The sequence below is a fragment of the Cucurbita maxima genome, unplaced genomic scaffold (genome assembly GCF_002738345.1).
Source record: "Cucurbita maxima cultivar Rimu unplaced genomic scaffold, Cmax_1.0 Cma_Scf00032, whole genome shotgun sequence".
NCBI lineage: Eukaryota > Viridiplantae > Streptophyta > Magnoliopsida > Cucurbitales > Cucurbitaceae > Cucurbita > Cucurbita maxima.
In genome coordinates, this window is record NW_019272048.1 from 155,706 (window position 1) to 177,608 (window position 21,903).

At 39.7% G+C, this 21,903-nt stretch overlaps 1 protein-coding gene, 1 long non-coding RNA gene and 1 pseudogene across 2 annotated transcripts; 2 read left to right on the forward strand and 1 right to left on the reverse strand.

The window, feature by feature from the left end:
* Nucleotides 1-4,358: 4,358 nt before the first annotated feature.
* LOC111466913 lies at nt 4,359-7,792 on the forward strand (annotated as a pseudogene).
* A 10,584-nt stretch (nt 7,793-18,376) lies between these two features.
* LOC111466920 (vegetative cell wall protein gp1-like) lies at nt 18,377-20,478 on the reverse strand. The gene is made up of 4 exons (XM_023111604.1): nt 20,102-20,478; nt 19,455-19,481; nt 19,283-19,348; nt 18,377-18,743 (listed from the first exon to the last, which is right to left on the reverse strand). The coding sequence occupies exons 1-4, from the start codon at nt 20,430-20,432 to the stop codon at nt 18,526-18,528; spliced, it is 642 nt and encodes a 213-aa protein (XP_022967372.1). The 5' UTR covers nt 20,433-20,478; the 3' UTR covers nt 18,377-18,525.
* Nucleotides 18,623-20,777, forward strand: LOC111466924. Its single transcript, XR_002714445.1, has 3 exons — nt 18,623-18,769; nt 19,260-19,345; nt 20,117-20,777. It is a non-coding gene; the product is annotated as an uncharacterized LOC111466924 (long non-coding RNA).
* The last annotated feature ends 1,126 nt before the right edge of the window (nt 20,778-21,903 follow it).

Genomic DNA, 21,903 nt, shown 5'->3' on the forward strand with positions numbered 1-21,903 from the left:
TTTTTTTTTTTTTTTTCTGAACACCCATCTTGCTCCAATTATCTTTCTGTTTAGAGGTCGATCAACCAACTCCCAGATTTTGTTTTTCTCGATCACTGAAAGCTCCTCCTCTGACAGGTGCATCATCAACCAAAACATCTTGTTGTTCATCTTCAGACAATTTTAGTCGTTCATCTTCAGACTCTTCTAACTTGCCAACAAAGATGCCAACTTCTGACTTTTTGTCAAGCTTATCACGCTTGACCTGTGGAATGTAAGTGAAGCAAAGACACCCAAATACTCTAAGGAACTTTAAAGAATGTTTGTAACCATACCAAACTTCCACTAGTGTCAAGTCCTTCATAGCTTTTGTTGAAATTTGATTTGCAAGCACATAATAGTGTTTGCTGCTTTTCCCCAAAAACATTTTGGAAGATCCTTCTCATGAAGCATGCATCTCGTCATCTCCATTATGAATCTATTCCTCCTTTTACTGACGTCATTTTGTTGAGGAGTGTATGGTGTTATCAATTGATGTTCAATTCCAATTCTAGCCTCCTCACAAAACCTGTTAAAAGTTTCTGAAGTGTATTCCTTGCTATTATCTGATCTTATGGTCTGAATCAAGCATGCACCTTCATTCTCAACTTTGGCTTTGAATTTCCAAAATACACCCGCAACTTTTGATTTTTGCTTCAACAAGAATATCCAACACATTCTTGCTAGATCATTAATAAAAGCAATGTAATAAAGATTACCATTTAATGATGGTGTTTGCTGAGGACCACAAAGCTCAGTATGAACAAGCTGAAGTTTTTTCGAGGCTCTCCATGCCTGTTTAGGAAAGGATTGCCTATGTTGCTTCCCAAAATTACAAGTACGGCAAGGAGGCATGCCATCATTAATGTCAGCGAGTCCTTCTACCAACTTCTTTGAATGCATCTGAAGCAAACCTCGATGATGAAAGTGCCCAAGTCTTTTGTGCCAAATCTCAGTGGCACTAGCTTTGGATATAAAGGCCATCTGCTCTTTCTCCATCGGATTTAGAGCAAAAATTTTTCCTTTCATTTTGACATTGAACAAGTCTTTGCCACTAACATCTTTGATCAAACATTTATAGCCTTTATCAAGTAACTGACAACACTTAAGAGATTTTGATCAATTTTAGGTACAAATAAAACATCTGGAATAAATTTTGTACCTTCATAACTTGTTATAGCTACTGTGCCTTTTCCTTTGACTTCCAAGTGTTCACCGTTGTCAATCCTCACTCTCTTGACTTCAGAGTCTCTTAATTCTTCAAAAAACTCTTTGTCATATGTCATATGATTTGTGCACCCACTGTCAATCAACCAGCTCTCGCTTGATTCTTTGTCTGAGAAACAAGTGGCCACAAACAATTGATCTTCTTCTTCCTCTTCTTAATCAACTACCTGTGCATCTACTTCTTTCACCTGATTTTTGGCTTTACAGATCACAGTTTCATGTCCAAGTTAATTGCATTTGGAGCAGAAGGCGTCAGGTCTTCTCCAACACTTGTATGGTGGATGACCTTTCTTCTCACAATGGCGGCAAGGTGGATAGGATTTTTTGAAACCTCCTTCTTTTGTCTTCTGATAATTTGCAGATGGATCTCCATACGTCGATTGGTTTTTGAAAATTTTCTTGTTTTTATACCTACTGTTGTCTTGATGCTTAACAGGTAAGGCATCTTCAATCACCCTTTCTTGCCTCATAGACCTCTTTTACTCTTGTGCTTGTAAAGCATTCAAGAGCTCTGTAAGAGAAATCTTTGACAAGTCTTTGGTGTTCTCTAGAGTAGTAATGGTGGTTTCAAACTTCTCTTGACCAGTGACTAGCAACTTTTCAACGATCCTGGAATCATTTAATACAGAACCAAGTAATCTTACCTTATTGGCAATGCTGAGAAGTCTGTCAGAGTACTCTTTCACCGATTCAGACTCCTTCATCTTTTGCAACTCGAAATCCCTATCAAATTCAGGACTTTCATTCCACGAATCCTCTCATCTCCTTCATATTCTGCTTTGAGATAATCCCAGATTTCCTTTGCTGTTTTGAGGGACATTATTCGCATGAAGATCATTTGAGATACAGCGACAAATAGGCAAGCTTTCGCCTTTGATTTCCTTGTCTTCTTTTCCTTTTATAATTTGATTTGTGCTACAGTAGGATTTGCTGGAAGCGGAGGGACCTCGTAATCCTCTTCTATTGCTTCCCAAAGATCCAATGCCTCCAAATAAGTCTCCATACGAACTGCCCACATTTGATAATTGTCTCCATCGAAGATTGGTGGTGCAACAGCGGAAAAACTAGATTCTCCTTCCATATTGAATGGTTGATGAGAAGATTGATAAATTTTGAAGAGCAAGAATGCTCTATATATATACAGAGAATACAAAGAGATATCTAGAATAAACAAATTAAATCAAAACAAAATCTAATCAAATCAAGAGTAAATCAAATAAAAAACTAAATCTAACTCCTAACGGATATTTAATTAGACACTAACTGACAGCAATTTAAACAAATACGTGATCTTTGGTTGGAGAGAGGAACGAAACATTTCTTATAAAGATGTGGAAACCTCTCCCTAGTAGATGCGCTTTAAAACCATAAGGCTGACATTAACACGTAATGAGCCAAAGTAGACAATATTTGTTAGAGGTGGGCTAGGGCTGTTACAAATGGTATCAGAGCCAGACACCGGGCGGTGGGCCAACAAGGATGTTGGGCCTTCCATCCCACATCTGTTGGAGAAAGGAAAAAAACATTCCTTATAAGAGTGTGAAAATCTCTCTCTAATAGACGTGTTTTAAAACTGTGAGGCTAACAATGATGTACAATGAGCAAAAACGGACAACATTTATTAGCGATGAGTTTGAATTGTTACATATATAAGGGTTCCATCAGATAGCCAACAAACCGTCTCCCACACGCGAAGGAATGTAGGTGTGTATTGTGTAGTAAGATGAAGAAAAAAAAAAGGTCACTTTTGAAGAAATAGATGAGATAAGCCTTGGAATGTGGCTTTAGTGACCACCCTAGGCAATCCCTTGGGGCGTGGGGTAACCCTAAATTCCCTAACTAGATCCTAAATCTAAGTTAAAAATTATGTAAAGGGTGTGTTTTCCCAATGTGGGTGCTTCTCAAAATCTCATCTTTGTTACCCCAATGTAAGTTGGAAGGAGTTGAATCTCAAACAAAAACATAAACCCTAATTTGGTGGTGGTGGATTGCTTCCCATTTGACACATTACTCTTGGTTCTCTCAAACCAAAGCTTCAAAAGGATATCCATGCTCAAAAAATTGCAAGAAGATGTCCCTCGGATTAATAAAATGGTATCTATTACTGCAAAAATCTAGTCGGGAATAGCTGTCCAAATTGACATTTGATAGGGATCCTAATCTGAGTTGTCCTACAAAAGAGAGATCTTGAAACACTATGATGTTTGAGTTAGGATCGATAACAAACTCGTGTCTAACCGAGCACATGTTAAGTTGCATTCCTTAAAGTACAGAGTGGACTCTTATACTTGTACTATTTCTCCTTCAACCATCTAACACTGATGTCAAGACTTTAAGACAATTCCCTTTTCGGGTAGTCAATCAAGCTCTACGATTCGATCTTGCAGCTCTCAAACAATATCCTTTCTCTCCTCGGGATGTGCAAGACCAGTGAAACGAGGCCATGAACCGAGTAAACCGAGTAATTATACGCCCATAACATATCAACCAGGCCTTTGTATGTGTGTGTAATTGGCTATTAGTTTGAATGGACATATATGCTTTTTAAGGGAAGAAAAATCAAGAGGCAATAATTTATAGTTTGACGAAACAATAGAGAATTGGTCAGAGGGGCAGGGGAAGATCCACACTTTCTCATCACTGTCAAAGTTGAATGTGGGACAAATTCATTTATGGAAGTTCCTCGGAGTAATTAATTAATGGCACTTCCTTAATCCCTACAGTTTGTGCTTCACCCTAGATATTGTCTTCTTCGAGTTTTTCCTACTTTTATCAAGGGTGTTTCGTTCTCCTTCTCAACCGATGTGTGATCTCACAATTCTCCTCTTTCGAGGCTATTCATTCATTTCTCCAATCAAGGCGGAATCTCTACCAAATCCACCATGTTCAAAGCTTAGTCTACTTGCTGACACATCACCCAGTATCTGACTCACATACCATTTGTAACCGTCAAAGTCCACCACTAATACATATAAAAGGTCCATACCCAGTGTCGGACCCTCATAAACAGTTAGAGAGAGGTTCCATAGCCTTATAAAAGGTGTTTGGTTCTACTCCACAAAATTTTGATTTACACCCAGAAGAACAAGCCAGAAGCCCCAATTTTCTCCTTGTTTCACTGTGTTTTCTCCTCCCAGAAGATCAGAGAGTTGAAGGGATAGCACTCCGTACTCTGTTCTATTCTAGCCTACATCAAACTTGAAACCTAACTTTACTGACCATTCTAGACAGAGAGAGTGGGCTGGGAGAGGAGGAGGGGTCTGTGCACTGTTGGTTTTGAGTGGGTGACCAATTAGAACAAATGCCCTTCAACTTGGGTCCGTCTTGGATTTTGGGTTAATTTCGCTTTCTCGAAACACGCAGAATTTGCACACAAACTCACAAGAGGGAGAGAAACAGAGAAACAAAGAGAAACCCCTCCATTTTCCTTTTTCCTAACCTCATTCTCTTCTTTACCCTCTAATTACTATGTGAAACACACCACATTCAGCTGGGTTTCTCTCATTTTCTCTGTTTTTCTCTTTGGAAAAACAGGGGATTCAGATTCTCATGATAAACAAGCTATGAGTTGAATACCGCATTTGGGTTTTGTTTTAATTCTTGTTGTTTGATTGATTTTACTCTTACGCCTTTAAGAATCATTGGGATTTCCCAGCAATGAGAGATGGAAATTCCAAGAAAAGCAAGGTTTAGAACTATGCCACTACTTTTTTGAGTTCTGTTTGTCTCTATTTTTCTGGGTTTTGTCCAAAATCATTGAATTTTTCTTGTTCTCTTCGTTCTTCAACGGAAGCTTTCAAGAACCAAGACATTATTCAAGAAATGGCTGAATATCAAGAACAAATCAGAAGATTTCGAGGCAGATGATAGTGTTTTTGGTGGGGAGTCCTTCTTTTCGAACGATAATTTGCCATTAACATTACTGGGTCTGCTCAAGATCCATCGAAAATGAGGGTTTTTAAACAGCTTTATGGTATTCTTTTTTCAGGCGGGCATGAAAACTGGAAGAACAGCCATCTAGAGGAGGCATGCGCTATCAAGAAAAGCCAAACAGGTATAGGATCAAGATCTCACTCATCATTATTTCAAATAAAGTTTACTTTTTAATTCATTTCATATGCTTTTTTCTGTATACATTTCCAGAAGGATCAAGCAAGAGGAATTTTGAAGGAATCCTCCAGCATAGTCTTGAATTTGATGCTCCACAGACCTACGACGTTAACAATTACAGGTATGTTCTCTTTGTTAGGAATCACGTCCCTCCACAATGGTATAAAATGATATTCCTTACTTATAAACCTATGATCGTTCCCTAATTAGCTAATACTCTTTAGCTGTTCATAATTTCTCCGTTCTGTTTGAATGACAGAATATTTGTAGCCACTTGGAATGTTGCTGGAAAATCTCCTCCAAATCATTTAAGTCTTGATGATTGGCTTCCTAGCTCAACTCCTGCAGATATATACGTTCTTGGGTGTGTTCTACAGCTCAGAATTCAAATCTTTTTATAAGACTTGATGTTTGTGTAAATGATAGAAGAGTTTGTCTTTGTTTTTGAAATCCAGTTTTCAGGAAATTGTTCCTCTGAATGCTGGCAATGTGTTGGGAACAGAAGACAATGGCCCAGCTAAGAAATGGCTTGCTCTTATTAGAAAGACTCTAAATACTCTTCCTGGCACTAATATGGATGCAGATTTTGATGGATCAACAAAGCACAAGGCGTTGTCATTCTTCCATCGACAATCATTTCAGTCCAATAGCCGTAGTATGAGAATGGATAATAACATTTCGACACAAAAAGCTCAATTTGATCGACGGTTCAGTGACTTCGATCAGGTTATGTTTGGGCATAGGCCAAGTGACTATGACCCCACTTGCAGGTGGGGTTCATCTGATGAAGACAATGGACAAGGGGACTCACCATTTGTCTCCCACAATTCACCCATTTCCCGCTGTGGTTCCTTCTCCGTCGATGATGGAGATAGGCAACCCGAGCGCTCGAGGTATTGTTTAGTTGCTAGTAAACAAATGGTTGGTATATTTCTTACTGTTTGGGTGAAGAGAGATCTGAGGGATGATGTCCGTAACTTGAGAGTGTCTTGTGTAGGCAGAGGATTGATGGGTTATCTTGGAAATAAGGTAATCTTTTCTACTTTACTAAGATTTAGGAACTTGTTAAAAGTAGGCCATGATTTACTTCTGGTGTTGTAGGGAGCTATCTCGATTAGCATGTCACTGCACCAAACAAGCTTCTGCTTCATTTGTAGTCACTTATCGTCAGGACAGAAGGAGGGCGACGAGCTCCGGAGGAACGCTGACGTTATGGAGATACTGAGGAAAACTAGGTTCCCAAGAGTTAATGGCATGGAAGTTGAGCACTACCCTCAAACGGTTCTAGAGCATGAGTAAGTTTATCCTTCATGTACTATCATATTTGGTTCCTAGTTTATCCTTCATGTACTATCATATTTGGTTCCTGTTTCTCTGTACTCTGTTGAATCAATGAACTTCTTGGTTCAGTCGGATTATCTGGCTGGGCGATTTGAATTATAGGATTGCCTTGTCTTATCGATCCGCTAAGGCTCTCGTCGAGATGCATAACTGGAGAGCTCTATTGGAGAACGACCAGGCAAGTTCGTGTTAACTCTCTCGAAGTTTAGTGTACTTTTATCCAAGAGCTAATGAAACTGAGAGCATGATGGTTCATGTTGTCAGCTGAGGATAGAACGAAGACGTGGGCACGTTTTTGAAGGATGGGAAGAAGGGAAGATCTGTTTCCCTCCGACCTACAAGTATTCTTACAACTCGGATAGATACTCGGGAGATGCCCGGTACCCGAAAGAAAAGCGGAGAACTCCTGCTTGGTAACTTCTCTATCCTTAAAGGCGTGATCGAATATACATTAGCCTTTTCCCCAATTACTCCATTTATGATTATGGCTTTTTACATGAAGGTGTGATCGAATATTGTGGTACGGTAGGGGTCTGAATCAATTGTCTTATGTTCGTGGCGAGTCGAGATTCTCAGACCATAGGCTAGTTTGTAGTGTGTTTTTGGCTGAGGTTGAGTCCCTATCTCCTAACTGGATTAAGAAGGGTCTGAGTTATTCCAATACAAAGATTGAAGCTGAAGAGCTACTGCCAAAACACGAATGGCTATTCGGGACATAGTTTCTTCGGCGAATCTTCCCAACGCACGAATCTTCATATTGCTGCAGATCATGGTGGCCACTGGTTCGTTTTTTGAGTTAAATAGAATGCCTCACATGTTCGACAACTAAAGTACGAACTTGATGCCATTGACTTTAAGAATAGAATGTGTTGTTTTTGGAGTATGTGCACTTTCTAGCCATGTTTCTCATTAAAGGTTCTATTCTGCAGGTGGGCACTTCCAAAAAGCTCATTTGTCTCCATAATTATGAAGGCTTCTAATGCTAAAATCCAAAAGAGAAGGTTGGTGTGGCTCAACTTCCTTTAAAAATCCATGTCGGTTCATTTCTGTGAGATCCCACATTGGTTGGGGAGGAGAACGAAACATCATAAGGGTGTGGAAACCTCTCCCTAGCAGACGCGTTTTAAAAACCTTGCGGGAAAGCCCAAAGAGGACAATATCTGCTACCGGTAGGGCTTGGGCCGTTACACTTTCTCTTTTCCTCATTGCATTTTGTTCATCCTATTTCAGATGAAACTCTTCTCGACACGAGCTTTTTATCGACACTACTTCAGAACTTTAGCTGACCCAAACATGATATCAGTAGCAAGGTAAGAGCAAGGATTAAAATATATATTGACATATTGATATACAGTTGCTCTTTGAGTGTTGATATCTTAAATATCTTGAGGCTTTGTCAACTTTTTTGGCTGCTAGAAATCGACTGGTCGAGTGTCGTAAATGAGTAGCTGGTGTTAGTTGATTATATCATATGCTCGAGTCGGTGGCTTCGTGGCTATAATACTCACTGCTACACACGGTTGCCCTTTGAAATGAAAGGAAATAAGTAGAGGAAGGATTAGGATTAGGATACTTTTTTGCTGTTTTCATTTGTCGCTTAATATTCCATTGTACAGATGACATCAAACTGCAACTACAAGTGGGGAATAAAATAAAGCTATGAATCCATTCATATTTTGTCTCCACTTTTCACTTTTTCAACCCAAATTATGGAGTTTCAGGCTCCTTTTTAAGGCAATGGCAGGTCCTAATTGGTGAATGGATTGGTTGAACAGTGAAACCACAGCTGCTACGGCTACTGCTACTTGGTAAACAAACTGGGTGTGACCCCATTCTAAGTTTCACCAAAACAGCCTAAGAAAGTTACCATTTTGAAAGCACAGAGAATTCAATCTTAAAGGGTTGGATGGTTGGTAGTGGCCCAAAAGCCATGAGTGTGGATGGCCTTACCCTTTACTCTGTCTGACCCTACTGCTTTCTTCTTCCTCTGTCTAATCTTATTGTACCATTGTATATCAGTCTCTTCAAAGTACCTCTCGTTTTCTCTCCGTTTTGGCCCGTTATGTATTGCCGTCAGCTTCGTGGTTTTTCAAACGCGTCTACTAGGAAGAAGTTTCTACACCCTTCTAAGAAATGTTTCGTTCTCCTCTCCAACTGATGTAGGATCTCACAATCCACCCTCTTTGGGAGTCCAACGTTCTCGCTGGCACACCATTCGGTATTTAGCTATGATACCATTTGTAACAACCCAAAACCACCGCTAACAAATATTGTCTGCTTTGACCCGTTATGTATCGCTGTCAGTCTCACGGTTTTTTAAACACGTCTGCTAGGAAGAGATTTTCACACCCTTATAAGCAATGTTTCATTCTTCTATCCAACTGACGTGGGATCTCACAATCCACCTTCTTTGGAAGCCCAACATCCTTTGTGGCACACTGCCTGGTGTCTGGTTTTGATATCGTTTGTAATAACCCAAACCCACCGCTAGCAAATATTGTCTGTTTTGACCTATTACATATCACCGTCAGTCTCACGGTTTTTTAAACGTGTCTTCTTAGGAGAGGTTTCCACACCCTTACAAGGGACGTTTTTACAAACTTTACGTTTCAAGAATATATACACTTTTACTTTAAGTGTGGCTAGAACTGCAGTAAATAGCTCACCATATATTCATATGTAACTTCTGACTTTCATAAGCTGTCCAAAAAGCATACCTGTAAAATGAATGCTGCTGTTATAACGTATGAGATATGTTATTTGCATGGACTCAGAAAATTGCTGTACAATAATAATCATGAGACTTTGTCCAAATGAATAACCAAACATTCTCCCATATTTGTACACTCATTTGCACTTAGTTTTGTAGTTGGGTGGACATAGTTTCACACCAATGGCTTTACTAAAAAGTTCGATATTTTACTCGTTCACAACCGTTGGATGGAAAAGGACACAGAGTAGATTTATTCATTTGTCAACGTGAGCATAACTCTACTAGCTTCGATATATATTATCAATCAACAGGTCAAAAGTTCAAATCTCCACCCCGACGCTTCAACGGAGAAGTCAACATCTTCTCTCTGTGGTTGCCATTATGTTCTTTGTTGGCTAGTTCTATAATCAAATCACAAATAAATACATAGTTATACACATATATGTTAGGATTGCACAACAACGCACACACTTGAGCTAGATGAACACAAAATCAATGCTTTAAATTCATTTATACACACATATACGTTGTCTTCTTCTTGATGATGTTGCACGCCACGTTTCTGGACAGGGTCAAACAAGTCAACCCTAGCGCATGTCGATCCTTGAACTTCCACTGCTCCGTAGTCATAATATCCAGCTTCCACTACTATGTGGTCATAGTATCCGACACATACTCGATCTAGAAACTGAAACCGGATCCATCAAATTTCTCAGCCCCATCTTTGAGTTTTTTATCTTCATAGATCTACATCTTCTAGAAAATGTATTCTCTTATTGTACATACTGAAGTCATCAATATAAATCTTTAATCAGTATTCCTCTTTACATTTTCTCTCTCTTGTTTTTTGTGTTCATCTAAATCGAGTATGTGCGTTGTTGTACGATCCTAACAACATAAATATTTTCCATGTTTTTCCACGTAATTATCCTTGGCTGGCTGCTAGGCTTACTACAGACAACCTTGCTAGACTTTGTTCCGTCCAGCTAGTTATTGACCTTTCATTGATAAATAACAATATCTTTTCTCACACAGGTTGTTTTGTTCGTTTTGTTTTTTCTTTTCTTTCTATTAGTGGGTTTGTAACCACCCAAATCCACCGCTAGCAGATATTGTTTGCTTTGGCCCATTACGTATCGTCGTCAGCCTCACGGTTTTAAAACGCGTCTACTAGGGAGAGGTTTTCCCACCCTCGTTCCCTTTTCCAATCAATGTGGGATCTCACAATCTACCCTTCTTGAAGGCCCAGCGTCCACGCAACACAACACCCAATGTCTGACTCTAATATCATTTGTAACAGCTCAAACCCACCGTCCTGTTACGTATCGCTGTCAACCTCATAGTTTTAAAACACATATATTAGAGAGAGGTTTCCACATCTTTATAAGAAATATTTCGTTCACCTCTGTAATCGACGTGGGGTCTCACAGGGTTTGTTTTCAGAATAATTCAATCCTACACCAATATGCTTCCTGATATGAAAACGATGGCAGAATATTGAAAGGAATGAAAAGATAAAACATTCAAACGAGATTATCTTTTTCATGGCATGGAAGCCGCTAGCTGGGCCATATGGCCACACCAATGGCTATCTTGGCTCTCAACTGGCATTATTGGTACAAAAACTAAATCATTTGTTGATTGAAAAAAGTATTAGACATTATTTATAAACCAGCAACCGACCCTATAGTTGAATGATTCTATCTCACATGCATCTACTTGTCAAGTCAATTTTATATACAGCTTAGGCCACTTCCTATACCAACACTTAAGCAATAATGCTTTGGTTTGAATATTGTACAACTTAAACAAATATTCATACCCTTTAAATATTATCTGATGCAATAATGCTTTTGTATCCTGCTCTCTCTTCAGGCAATTTGGTCAAGAACCAATTAAAAACTATCAGTTTTGCAGCTGATTTTAGATGTTGATATGGATCCTTGTTCATTCAATCAGGGAGGGGTTCAATTAATTCCACTAAATAATTTAGAGTTTTCTTTATCTGGGTGGTTGTGATTTAAAGATAGAAATTGATAATACATAGTAAGAAAAACGAGACTCCGCATCATGGTGACCAAATAAAGCGGAGATTGAAACTTAAGCCAAAGTGTGAGATCCCATAGTGGTTGGAGAGGAGAACGAATCATTCTTTATAAGGGTATGGAAACCTTTCCCTAAGAGACACATTTTAAAACCTTGAAGCTAACGACGATACGTTACGGACCAAAGCAGATAATATCTGTTAGTGATGGACTTGAGCTGTTACAAATGGTATCAAAGCCAGACATCGAGTAGTGCGAGCGAGGACACACATTCCTTATAAGGGTGTGGAAATTTCTCCCTAGCATATGAGTTTTAAAATCTTGAAGCTGACAACGATATGTAATGGACTAAAGCAAACAATATCTATTAACAGTGGCATTGGGCTGTCACAAAAGGTATCAAAGCCAGACATCGAGTGGTATGCCTGCGAAGGCATGCATTCATTATAAAGGTGTGAAAACTTTTACCTAGCATATGTGTTTTAAAATTGAAGGAAAGCCTATAAGGAAAGGCTCAAAGAAGATAATATCTGCTAACACTGAGCTTAGTCCGTTACACAAAATAACCATAGCTCCACACTAATTAATATATACTCATTCTCTTAAGGTCGGAACACTCAAATTTCCATACTAATGAAAATGAGACAAGGTTTTGACGAGGTGGTACATTTGGACACGTGATCTCACGTGAGTAAGCATGAACATGCATGTCCATATATGATCACAAACAGTGGTAAGGGTTGGTGCAAAAATGGAACAGAATCACGTTGGGAAAAGACTGATTCTTTTGGAAAATTTGGCACCATCCCACTGTTCATATGCTGACTTATTGCATAATCAAAATCCACAGAGACAGCCATTACCTTTTGCTGATCCCTTCCCTAATTTACTGGAAAATTTGCCACAAATAGATAAAGGGTTTTTCATTTTGAGCTATCTTTGTGGAAACATAAAGACATCATTAATCAGTTGTTGAAATAATGTCTATTCAAGAAACACTGTCCAAATTATGAACAACATTGTTAGCTTTCTGTCGTCTTAGCTGCAGACTTCATATTCAAAGGTCAAAACAGAAGTTATTTGAATCCGTGCAACTTTGGAAATCAAGCATTCATTTTCATGCAGATCTCTGGTTTTTTTTGACAGATAATGTTGGGTTTGGCTGGCTCGAATTTAAAACTATAACGGTACAAGCTCACCGCTAACCGATATTGTCTGGTTTGGTCCGTTACGTATCGCCGTCAGCCTCACGATTTTAAAACGTGTCTACTAGAGAGAGGTTTCCACATCCTTATAAAGAATGTTTCGTTCCTCTCTCCAACCGATGTAGGATCTAACAAAAATTTTAGCTGGAACGCGTCTGCTAAGGGGAGGTTTCCACCCCCTTATAAGGAATGCTTCGTTCCCCTCTCTAACCGATGTAGGATCTAACAAAAATTTTAGCTGGAACGCATCTGCTAAGGGGAGGTTTCCACACCCTTATAAGGAATGTTTCGTTCCCTTCTCCAACTGATGTGGGACCTAACAAAAACTTTAGCTGGAACACGTCTGCTAGGGAGAGGTTTCCGTTCCCTTATAATGAATGCTTCGTTCTCCTCTCCAACCGATGTAGGACCTAACAAAAAATTTAGCTAGAACACATATGTTAGGGGGAGGCTTCCACACCCTTATAAGAAATGCTTCGTTCCCCTCTCTAACCGATGTGGGACCTAACAAAAACTTTAGATAGAATGCGTCTGCTAGGGAGAGGTTTCCGTTCCCTTATAATGAATGCTTTGTTTCCCCTCCAACCGATGTAGAACCTAACAAAAACTTTCGCTAGAACGCGTCTTCTAGGGGGAGGTTTGCACACTCTTATAAGGAATGCTTCGTTACCCTCTCCAACCGATGTGGGACCTAACAAAAATTTTAGCTGGAATGCGTCTACTAAAGAGAGGTTTTCACACCCCTATAGGGAATACTTCGTTCACCTCTTCAACCGATGTGGGACCTAACAAAAATTTTAGCTAGAACGAGTCTGTTAAGGAGAGGTTTCCACAACCTTATAAAGAATGCTTCATTCTCCTCTCCAACCGACGTGGGACCTAACAAAAACTTTAGCTAGAGCCCGACTTTACTTGTTAAAGCCGCATGTGATTGTCAATATCAGTAGGAAAAGAGTTGAAAGATTCAAAATTTCAGGAGTCAACAATATGCAAAAGCCATATATGATAGAACACAACCAAAACTGTGTGGAAAGATCATTACCAGTTCTCAGAATCTGTAGAAATCTCTCCATCTTTGTTTTGGTGATGATAATGAAAGGAGGGGGTGTGCCCAATTACTCCACGAGCAATGGAACCCAACGAATCCATCCTTTTCCCAACAGTTACAAGACAGAAAGCACTTGATTTGGTTCAGCACTCCATGTACGTATGTACCTTTAAGTTTTGTCTGTGTTGCTACAAAAAGAAAAGCAAGTCAGCTTGGAAAATAACATACAGAGTACGAATCGGCCTCTGTGGTTAATCATTTGCAGTGAAGTGTCAAATCAGAAACTTGGCACCCAAGTTATCACAATGAAAGTAAATACCATTGGATAAATCAATGGCTGCTCGTTGAATGATCTTTTCCTTCTCTGGTTCAAATAAAAGAGGGTGAAGAAAGCAAAGAAAGATCGGTAGAACATGGAGTGTAAAGCTAGCATCTTGTAACATAATCTTTTTCCCATTTATCCTATCATTCTCTGCAACACTAATGCTTATCTTAGCGCATGGCTTTTAACCATGTGGTTGTGGGTTCGATTCCCACAGACGGTGAATAATCTTACCAAGAGGTTTGTTCTTCAAAGCATCCTCATGTTCGGGCTCTGAGGTATATTTAGGTATATTTTCCATTGAAGATTCTATTCGATGCTTTTTAACATTGTAGGCTCTCAAATAAGAACCTTTTTACTTATAAACTCATGATCATTCCCTACTTTACGATCTATACTTTTTAGCACTGCAGGCTCTCAAATAAGAACCAGCCAGTTGTACATTTGGGAACACCAGCCTGGACTCATGATCATTCCCTACTTCACGATCGATGCTTTTTAGCACCGTAGGTTAGGCTTCCTGCAAAAGAACAATGTTTGTCAATGCTCTAGTTCGAGGCAAAATATCTGTTGGGTTATGGAGCATGCTGCGGCATCTGTTAGGTTAAAAACATTTGTTGGGTTATGGAGCATGATGCGACATCTGTTAGGTTATGGAGCATGCTGCTTATTTATAGTAAAACTATATAACACCAACTTTACAAGGCTTCCTGCAAAAGAATAATGCTAGGTCGAGGAAAAACATCGCTTAGGTTATGGAGCCAGTTGCTTATTTATAGTTTAGTCAACGGTTATGCATACTAAAGCTATATATATGGTAAATGAGTAAATTGTAATAAATAATAAATAGCTATGTATAGTAAAAAGCTATATCCTAGCTACTATATATGATATAGTTATATATAGTAGATGATTATATCGGGTAAAGCTATATATAGTAAGTTGAACCGTATATATATTCCCTTAGTCAAAGCTTTGTAAATGTACTTTATCTATTCTCTATATTCTCTATGTTCTCTATAATCTCTCTACTGTACATATATGAAGTCATCAATACAAAACCTTTAGCAGAGTTCTCATTTCATTTTCTCTCTTGTTCTTTGTGTTCATCTAGATCAAGCATGTGGATTGTTGGGCGATCCTAATAACATCAAACCAAATAACAATCAATGATAGCATCCAAACAACAGCTTAGACATTTCATACATGGAGAGAAGTATAAAGTCAGCTTTGTAATGTCATTACTTGAACTCATTATTCAGTCCCTTTCTGAACTTTGAAGATGGAACTCTAAAAGATCGACTTTACAGATATTCATATGGTGTCAAGCCCTCATACACAGAGAGGGTACGAGGAGAGGAAAAAAAAACTTGATAGCAAATCAAAGCCAACAGACTAGACATTGCACAACTCAACTGCCTACATTATTAAACGCATGCCAGAAGGGGCCTAAGCACAGCAATTAAACATGAGAGAGCTCAACTCTAAACCTTTAATTGTCCAATTTGGCTACGATGTTCTAACCAACCCGGCTTAACTAAACCAGTTTCTCATATAACGGTATAAGCTCACCGCTAGCAGATATTGTTCTTTTTAGGTTTTTCCTTTCGAGATTTCCCTTAATGTTTTTAAAACGCGTATGCTAGAGAGAAGTTTCTATACACTTACAAAGGATGTTATGTTCTCCTCCCCAACCGATGTGGGATCTCACAATCTACCCCCTTTAGGGCTCAACCTCCTCGTTGGAACATCACCTGGTATCTGCCTCTAATACCATTTGTAACGGCTCAAGCCCACCATTAGCAGATATTGTCCTCTTTGGCTTTCCGTTTCGGGCTTCCTCTCAAGGTTTTAAAGGTTTTTAAAAAGCGTTTGCTAGGGAGAGGTTTCCACATCCTTGTAAAGGATTTCGTTCTCTTCCCCAACTGACACCATTTATAACGGCTCAAGCCCACTATTAGCAGATATTGTCCCAGGCTTCCTCTCAAGGTTTTTAAAGGTTTTTAAAAAACGTCGGCTAGAGAGAAGTTTCCACACCCTTATAAAGAATGTTTCGTTCTCCTCCCCAGCCGATGTGGGATCTCACAATCCACTTTCATTCGAGGCCCAACGTCCTTGTTGGCACACCACCTCGTATCCACCCCCCTTTGGGGCTCAGCCTCATCATTGGCACATCGTCCGGTGTTTGGCTCTAATACCATTTGTAACAGTCTAAGCCCACCGCTAGCAGATATTGTCCTCTTTAACCTTTCATTTTTGGGCTTCTCCTCAAGATTTTTAAAACGCGTTTGCTAGAGAGAGGTTTCAACACTCTTATAAAGAATGTTTCGTTTACTTTCCCAACCGCTGTAGGATCTCGCACCTTGCCTCTACCGATCATCACCTAGGGCAAATACAAACAATCACGACCAGCAACAGGAGAAAATAAGATATTTATCTACATAAAGTTTCCCTTGTATTATCACCCAAAAGAATCTTCCAGTACCAAATAAGCTTTTCAGCAGCCTTCCAACCCATTTAAAAGTAACGCAAATACCAAAGCTACTGCAGCCAATATCTTCACAAGTACTCCAACAATCTACAGTTCATCATTCAGATAATGAGTTCCTGCACTTCCACTACAACGTAGAACATGGATGATATATACTGAGTAGAAAATCCAAGCAGATCGCAGAGACACATAGTATTCAATCAGTGACAAGAAAAATGTATGAGTCAGCATGCACAAAAACCCAAGTCCCGTAAGTGATAACTTAGTAGAATACGACGAACAACACCTGTAATAAGACGAGTAGTATCAGTCACTGAGCTAGGCAGATGCAGTGCTCGGATCGTCTCTTTCTACCTCCTAACAGAGGAGCCTCCATTCTGATTGAACTTAAATCCACACTCAAAACCTCTGCCCCATCAATCGCATCACCGTCGTTGTTCGCATATCCCTGGTCGGGTCTGTGAAGCTTTTGTTTATATCTTAGTTCCCTATGTCTCTATCAACGGAAAGAAAATAGGCCATGATCTCACGCGCAAAACTGACAAGGGACGACCTTCAAATGGCACCTATCTAACCACGTGAGGGCCAAGATTGAGAAGTGTCATGATGCGACTGAAGAGGACGGTGAATCATCTAACTCATCAAGAGTATGCATTGAAGCTAAGTTGAGGCATATGTAAAATGGGAGAATGAGGTGACATTAGTGTCGAAAACAAGTTTAAAGAGGGTCGGGTACGGCCTCGGGCCATAACCTCAGAAGTCGAAGTTTCAATATGAGTTTGGACATGCGGCTCGAGAATTAAGTCTATCTATATGAAAGATGAAAGACTCAACAAATTTGGTGTCAATTGAATACCCAACGGACTATGCACGAGGTCGTATATTATTTTGCAAAAAATGACCACTACTCGATAAGGATTGGAAATGACTCAAAATGTACTATAGGGGAGGCATGATGTCAGCTCTATATCCCTTTGGGTCATGTAACCTAAGCAAGCTACTATGTGGTACATGTGTGTGTCACAATGAAGGTGAGCGTTCCTAGACGAGTGTCTCAATCGACTTCTTTTGAAATGAGTTTTTCAAGGACAGTACTGGACGACATAGTTGGACCGATATTGCGCCCTAGCTTGTGTGTTGGAGGTTGGATAATGCACCCGTTATCCGAAACGAATGTCGTAAATGGTCTAGCATGGACATGGGAGAGTCCAATGCCTAATAAGAACCTAGATGGATGGATGTTCGAGATGTCCCGATGAGATGATCGACACATGGATCAGTTTTCAATGGATGTGTCCAAGCAAGCCAAGACATGGGTTGTATTGTTAGGATCCGAGATGACAATGAGACGTGATGTTGATGTGTAGCAGACGAATGAACATGCACACGCGAGAGCGTGTTGCCGAAGAAACTTGGAATCCGCACAGGTGACGTTTGGTTGGTGAGTACAAACCTCACCTAAGATTGGACGAAACCGAGACTAAAAAATGAATATAGGAGTTAAGTTCCCTTTAAAATTTGTGGGGATAGTGTGTCAACAAAATGAAATCGTGGCTGACTTCATGTTGTATCTCAGTGCTTCGATGAGCGATGATGAAGGACATGGATGGAGTTGGAGAATGGTCTTACAGCGCATTTCGATGCTTGATTTTGGACACCAATGATGCTCCTATTAACCTAGGTGGGTGGTTTAAGGGTTTGTGGTTCCGATTTTCAATTCCAATGCATGTCTTCCATACCTACCATTGAATCGCCTGTTCAACCATTCGCTTAGATTTTTTCCAATTCTTCTGTTTATGTTTATTTGTTTGTTGCCGATATTCATCAATTGTTCTGATTTGCACATTCACTGTTGTAACATCACATTTGATTAAAGATATATCAGAACTGGCATCGAAATCGGAATGAAGTTTCGATTTCTGAACGTTTTTGCAGAGTGAAAAGAGGGAAACAAACGTGCATCAAGCACATTCAATTAGTAGAGGAACGAAAGCAAAACAACTGTTCAATGGGATTTGAAGACCATCACGGCTATGGAAATCAGCAAGAGAGATGGTGAGCGGGAACAAGATGGAGTAGATGCGGATGGAGCTAAAACCGGTCGGATCCGACGGTGGGCTGCTTCTGGAGCTTGCGATTCCGCCGGAGAATACGTCGGTGTCAATTTCTGCGGCTGAGGCTGGCTGCTTTCTGGTGCCGGAGCTACTGCTACTGCTTTGGAAACTGCCCACACAAATGAAAGATCAATTGTAAGTACTAATGAACTTTCCTCACCATGGGGAGTTAGTCTAATTTAGGATCACAATGGTATTGAGTTTATAGGTAAGAAATATATCTTCATTGGTATGAGACATTTTGGAGAAGCCCAAAATAAAGCCATTAGAGCTTATGCTCAAGACAATATCATACCATTGTGAGGTCCGTAATTTCGAATATGGTATCAAAGTCATGCCCTTAATTTTGCTATGTCAATAGGATCCTTAAATATCGAACAAAGAAGTTGTGAACTTCGAAGGTGTAGTTAAAAGTGATTGAAGTGTCAAACAAAGAGTGTACTTTATTCAAGTACTCTAGAAAAGGAGTCGAGCCTCGATTAAGTGGAGGCTGTTCAAGGGCTCCATAGGCCTCTAAAAAGGCTCTATAATGTACTTTGTTCGAGGAAATAATATTATAATTCCTAACCGTTTTATATTGAATAGATGTGAATCTGCTCATTCTTAATGTTGATGACAAGATTAGATAATCATGCACATGGAGGTTACCTTGTGGGCTTAGAGGAGAAGCAGCTGCAGTAGGAGATGGTGCAGCTGGTCCAAGTGAGACAGGTCCTGTCAATTACAGAAGAATCAAATTTTCAACCCTCTCTTACTCTGAGTTTTCATTGATCTAGTGATGTAAAAGAAATTTGATGAGAACTAGAGAAGATTATCATACCTGGTGATGGCAGGGGAGAAGCTGATGCTGCAAGATATGATCAAGACCAACGTTAAAACTCATAAAATCTAAGAAATTGTTAACCGTTCAAGCCCATCGTTAGGAAATATTGTCCTCTTTGAGCTTTTCCTCCCTCAAAGTTTTTAAACGCGTTTGTGAGGGAGAGGTTTCCACACTCTTGTAAAGAATGTTTTGTTCTCATCTTCAACCGATGTGGGATCTCACAATCCACCCCCTTCGGGGCCTAACGTCCTCACTGACACATCGCCTAATGTATGGCTATGATATCATTTGTAACATCCCAAGCCCACCGCTAGTAAATATTGTCCTCTTCGGGTTTTCCCTCAAGACTTTTAAGATGCGTTTGCTAGGGAGAGGTTTCCACACCCTTATAAAAAATATTTCGTTCTCCTCCACAACTGATGTGGGATCTCACAATCCACCCCTTGTTGACACACCTCCTCGTTCAGGGCTCAGCCTCCTCGTTGACATATCATCCGGTGTCTGACTCTGATACCATTTGTAACAGCTCGAAATGAAAAGTGAACAACATCTAGCGGTGAGATTGGACTACACACCATTTGGTCAGGCTTTTCCAACCCTTAAAACACTTAAAAATCATTGAAAAGGGTGTGATGAGTTGTTACCTTTGCATTGTGCAGGCAAGTTAGTAATGTTACAAGAACTTGGAAGAATGAGCGCAAGGGCCGCATTGATGGGCAGAGGAACAGGCACATTAGCAGTAAGTAAAAGGCAGACACAGTCCATGCTTATCCCCGACAGCGAACTCAGTGTGGTGCAGCAACTTTCCTTTTGTGAAGAACCATTGCTGCTACTTCCAGTGATGACATTGAAACATGGGGTGAAATTGTTGATCATTGAGGCCGTGCAAGGCGAACGAATCTGCCCTTCAACTGAACAACTCCTCAAGATAGTTGCTGCAACTGAGATGAACGCTAAGGCCTTCAAAATCGCCATTGAAATGAACAGAGAATTTCAAGAGAATTTGCAGTCCTGCCATCTTTCAATGGGAGGTTTGTGTAGTTTATGTAAGTTTGGGGAATTTGAAGGGTCAGTCTGGTAGATTTGAATGTTGGGTTTTGGGGTTCAACCAACTTCAATGAACCAAGTTATACTTCACCATTGTAAGGTCAATAGTTTGGAGCTTCCATTGGGTGGGTTTGGCACGTTGGTTACACCAATAAACCCTTTGTATATAAATGAATTTTTCGGGAGCTCGACTTTCGAACTGTATGATGTCATGATTTACACACAATCATGACTAACCTTTTAGAGAACTTAAGTTCGGTATACTTTTTAGTTCATCTTTGTGGCTTCATCGAACTTTAGGCAATGTGTTTTTCTCGTTCACTGAACGTGACTTATGTGGAACTAAGCTTCATTCAGTCATATACGTCTCTTGTATGTGTATTTTATTTCAATTGCAACTCTAGGCAACTTGCTTCTACTCTTGGTCAAGTCTTTAAGGCTCAACATTACCTCTACTCTAGGTCAAGACCCTTCAAATGGATTGTCGCTTCTTGTTTCATCATCTAGGTCAAAGCTTACCAGCTTTAATATCGATTTGAAACTTAAACGGGAAGTGTTAGGGACCCTAGTTGAGTCAAAACAGTTTTAAAACATTCAACTGGAGCTTATTAGGTGATTTCAGCACTTATGCATAATAATGCTTGCCATGGCGTCACAGTCAAATGTCATGCTTATAAAAAAAACCTCTCGAGTCTCACTAATGCGTCATGATGTCACGTTGAACCTTAGAATGTCATTGGTCTTTACTGTTCGCTTGAACACATTCATCGAGAATTGACCCATAAGTCAACTTTATATTTGGGACCTCTCGAGCATCCATCCATTCAAGTACTATTGAGGTATGAACCCTCAAATGTTCATGTCAAGTCATTTTTTAATGTCATGCCAAAGTCTGGTCTTATATTTCATCTTCCAACTAAAGAGACAGAGAGTATTGTCGCCACACCCGTGCCACTCGACACTATTCTCAAAAACCATTCTCAAAGAAAAACACCAAGACACTCTTCTTACAATGCTCGATTAGGCCCTGAAGCCCAGGAATGATAAAAAACTAACACCATCCCTCCCTTATAATTCATTTTAATATATTTTTTATCGAGCATATGTGCATATCTAATGACAAGGAGTCATAAGCCAACGGAGAGTGTCACACTCATATGTGCATATCATATGTGCATATCTAATGACAAGGAGTCATGAGCCTCTTGTTTCATAAAAGTTGCACTTTTATATACGGCAAGAGAAGCTGCATCATAAAGTAATCATTACATGCAAATTGATCCTCACGAGATATTCATAATTATAATTTCGTCAAAAGTCTATTCTACCCTTATGTAAGTTAGGAGACGGGTTTGGTTCAAAAGTCTATTCTACCCCTAGATAAGTTTTGTCAAAAGTC

Coding starts and splice junctions, on each gene's coding strand:
- LOC111466920 (XM_023111604.1), bottom strand. CDS start 20,432: ATGGCGATTTTGAAGGCCTTAGCGTTCATCTCAGTTGCAGCAACTATC. Junction 19,349..19,454: donor TTCTCCCCTGCCATCACCAG/GTATGATAATCT, acceptor TGTAATTGACAG/GACCTGTCTCACTTGGACCA. Junction 18,744..19,282: donor TTCTCCTCTAAGCCCACAAG/GTAACCTCCATG, acceptor TTGTGTGGGCAG/TTTCCAAAGCAGTAGCAGTA.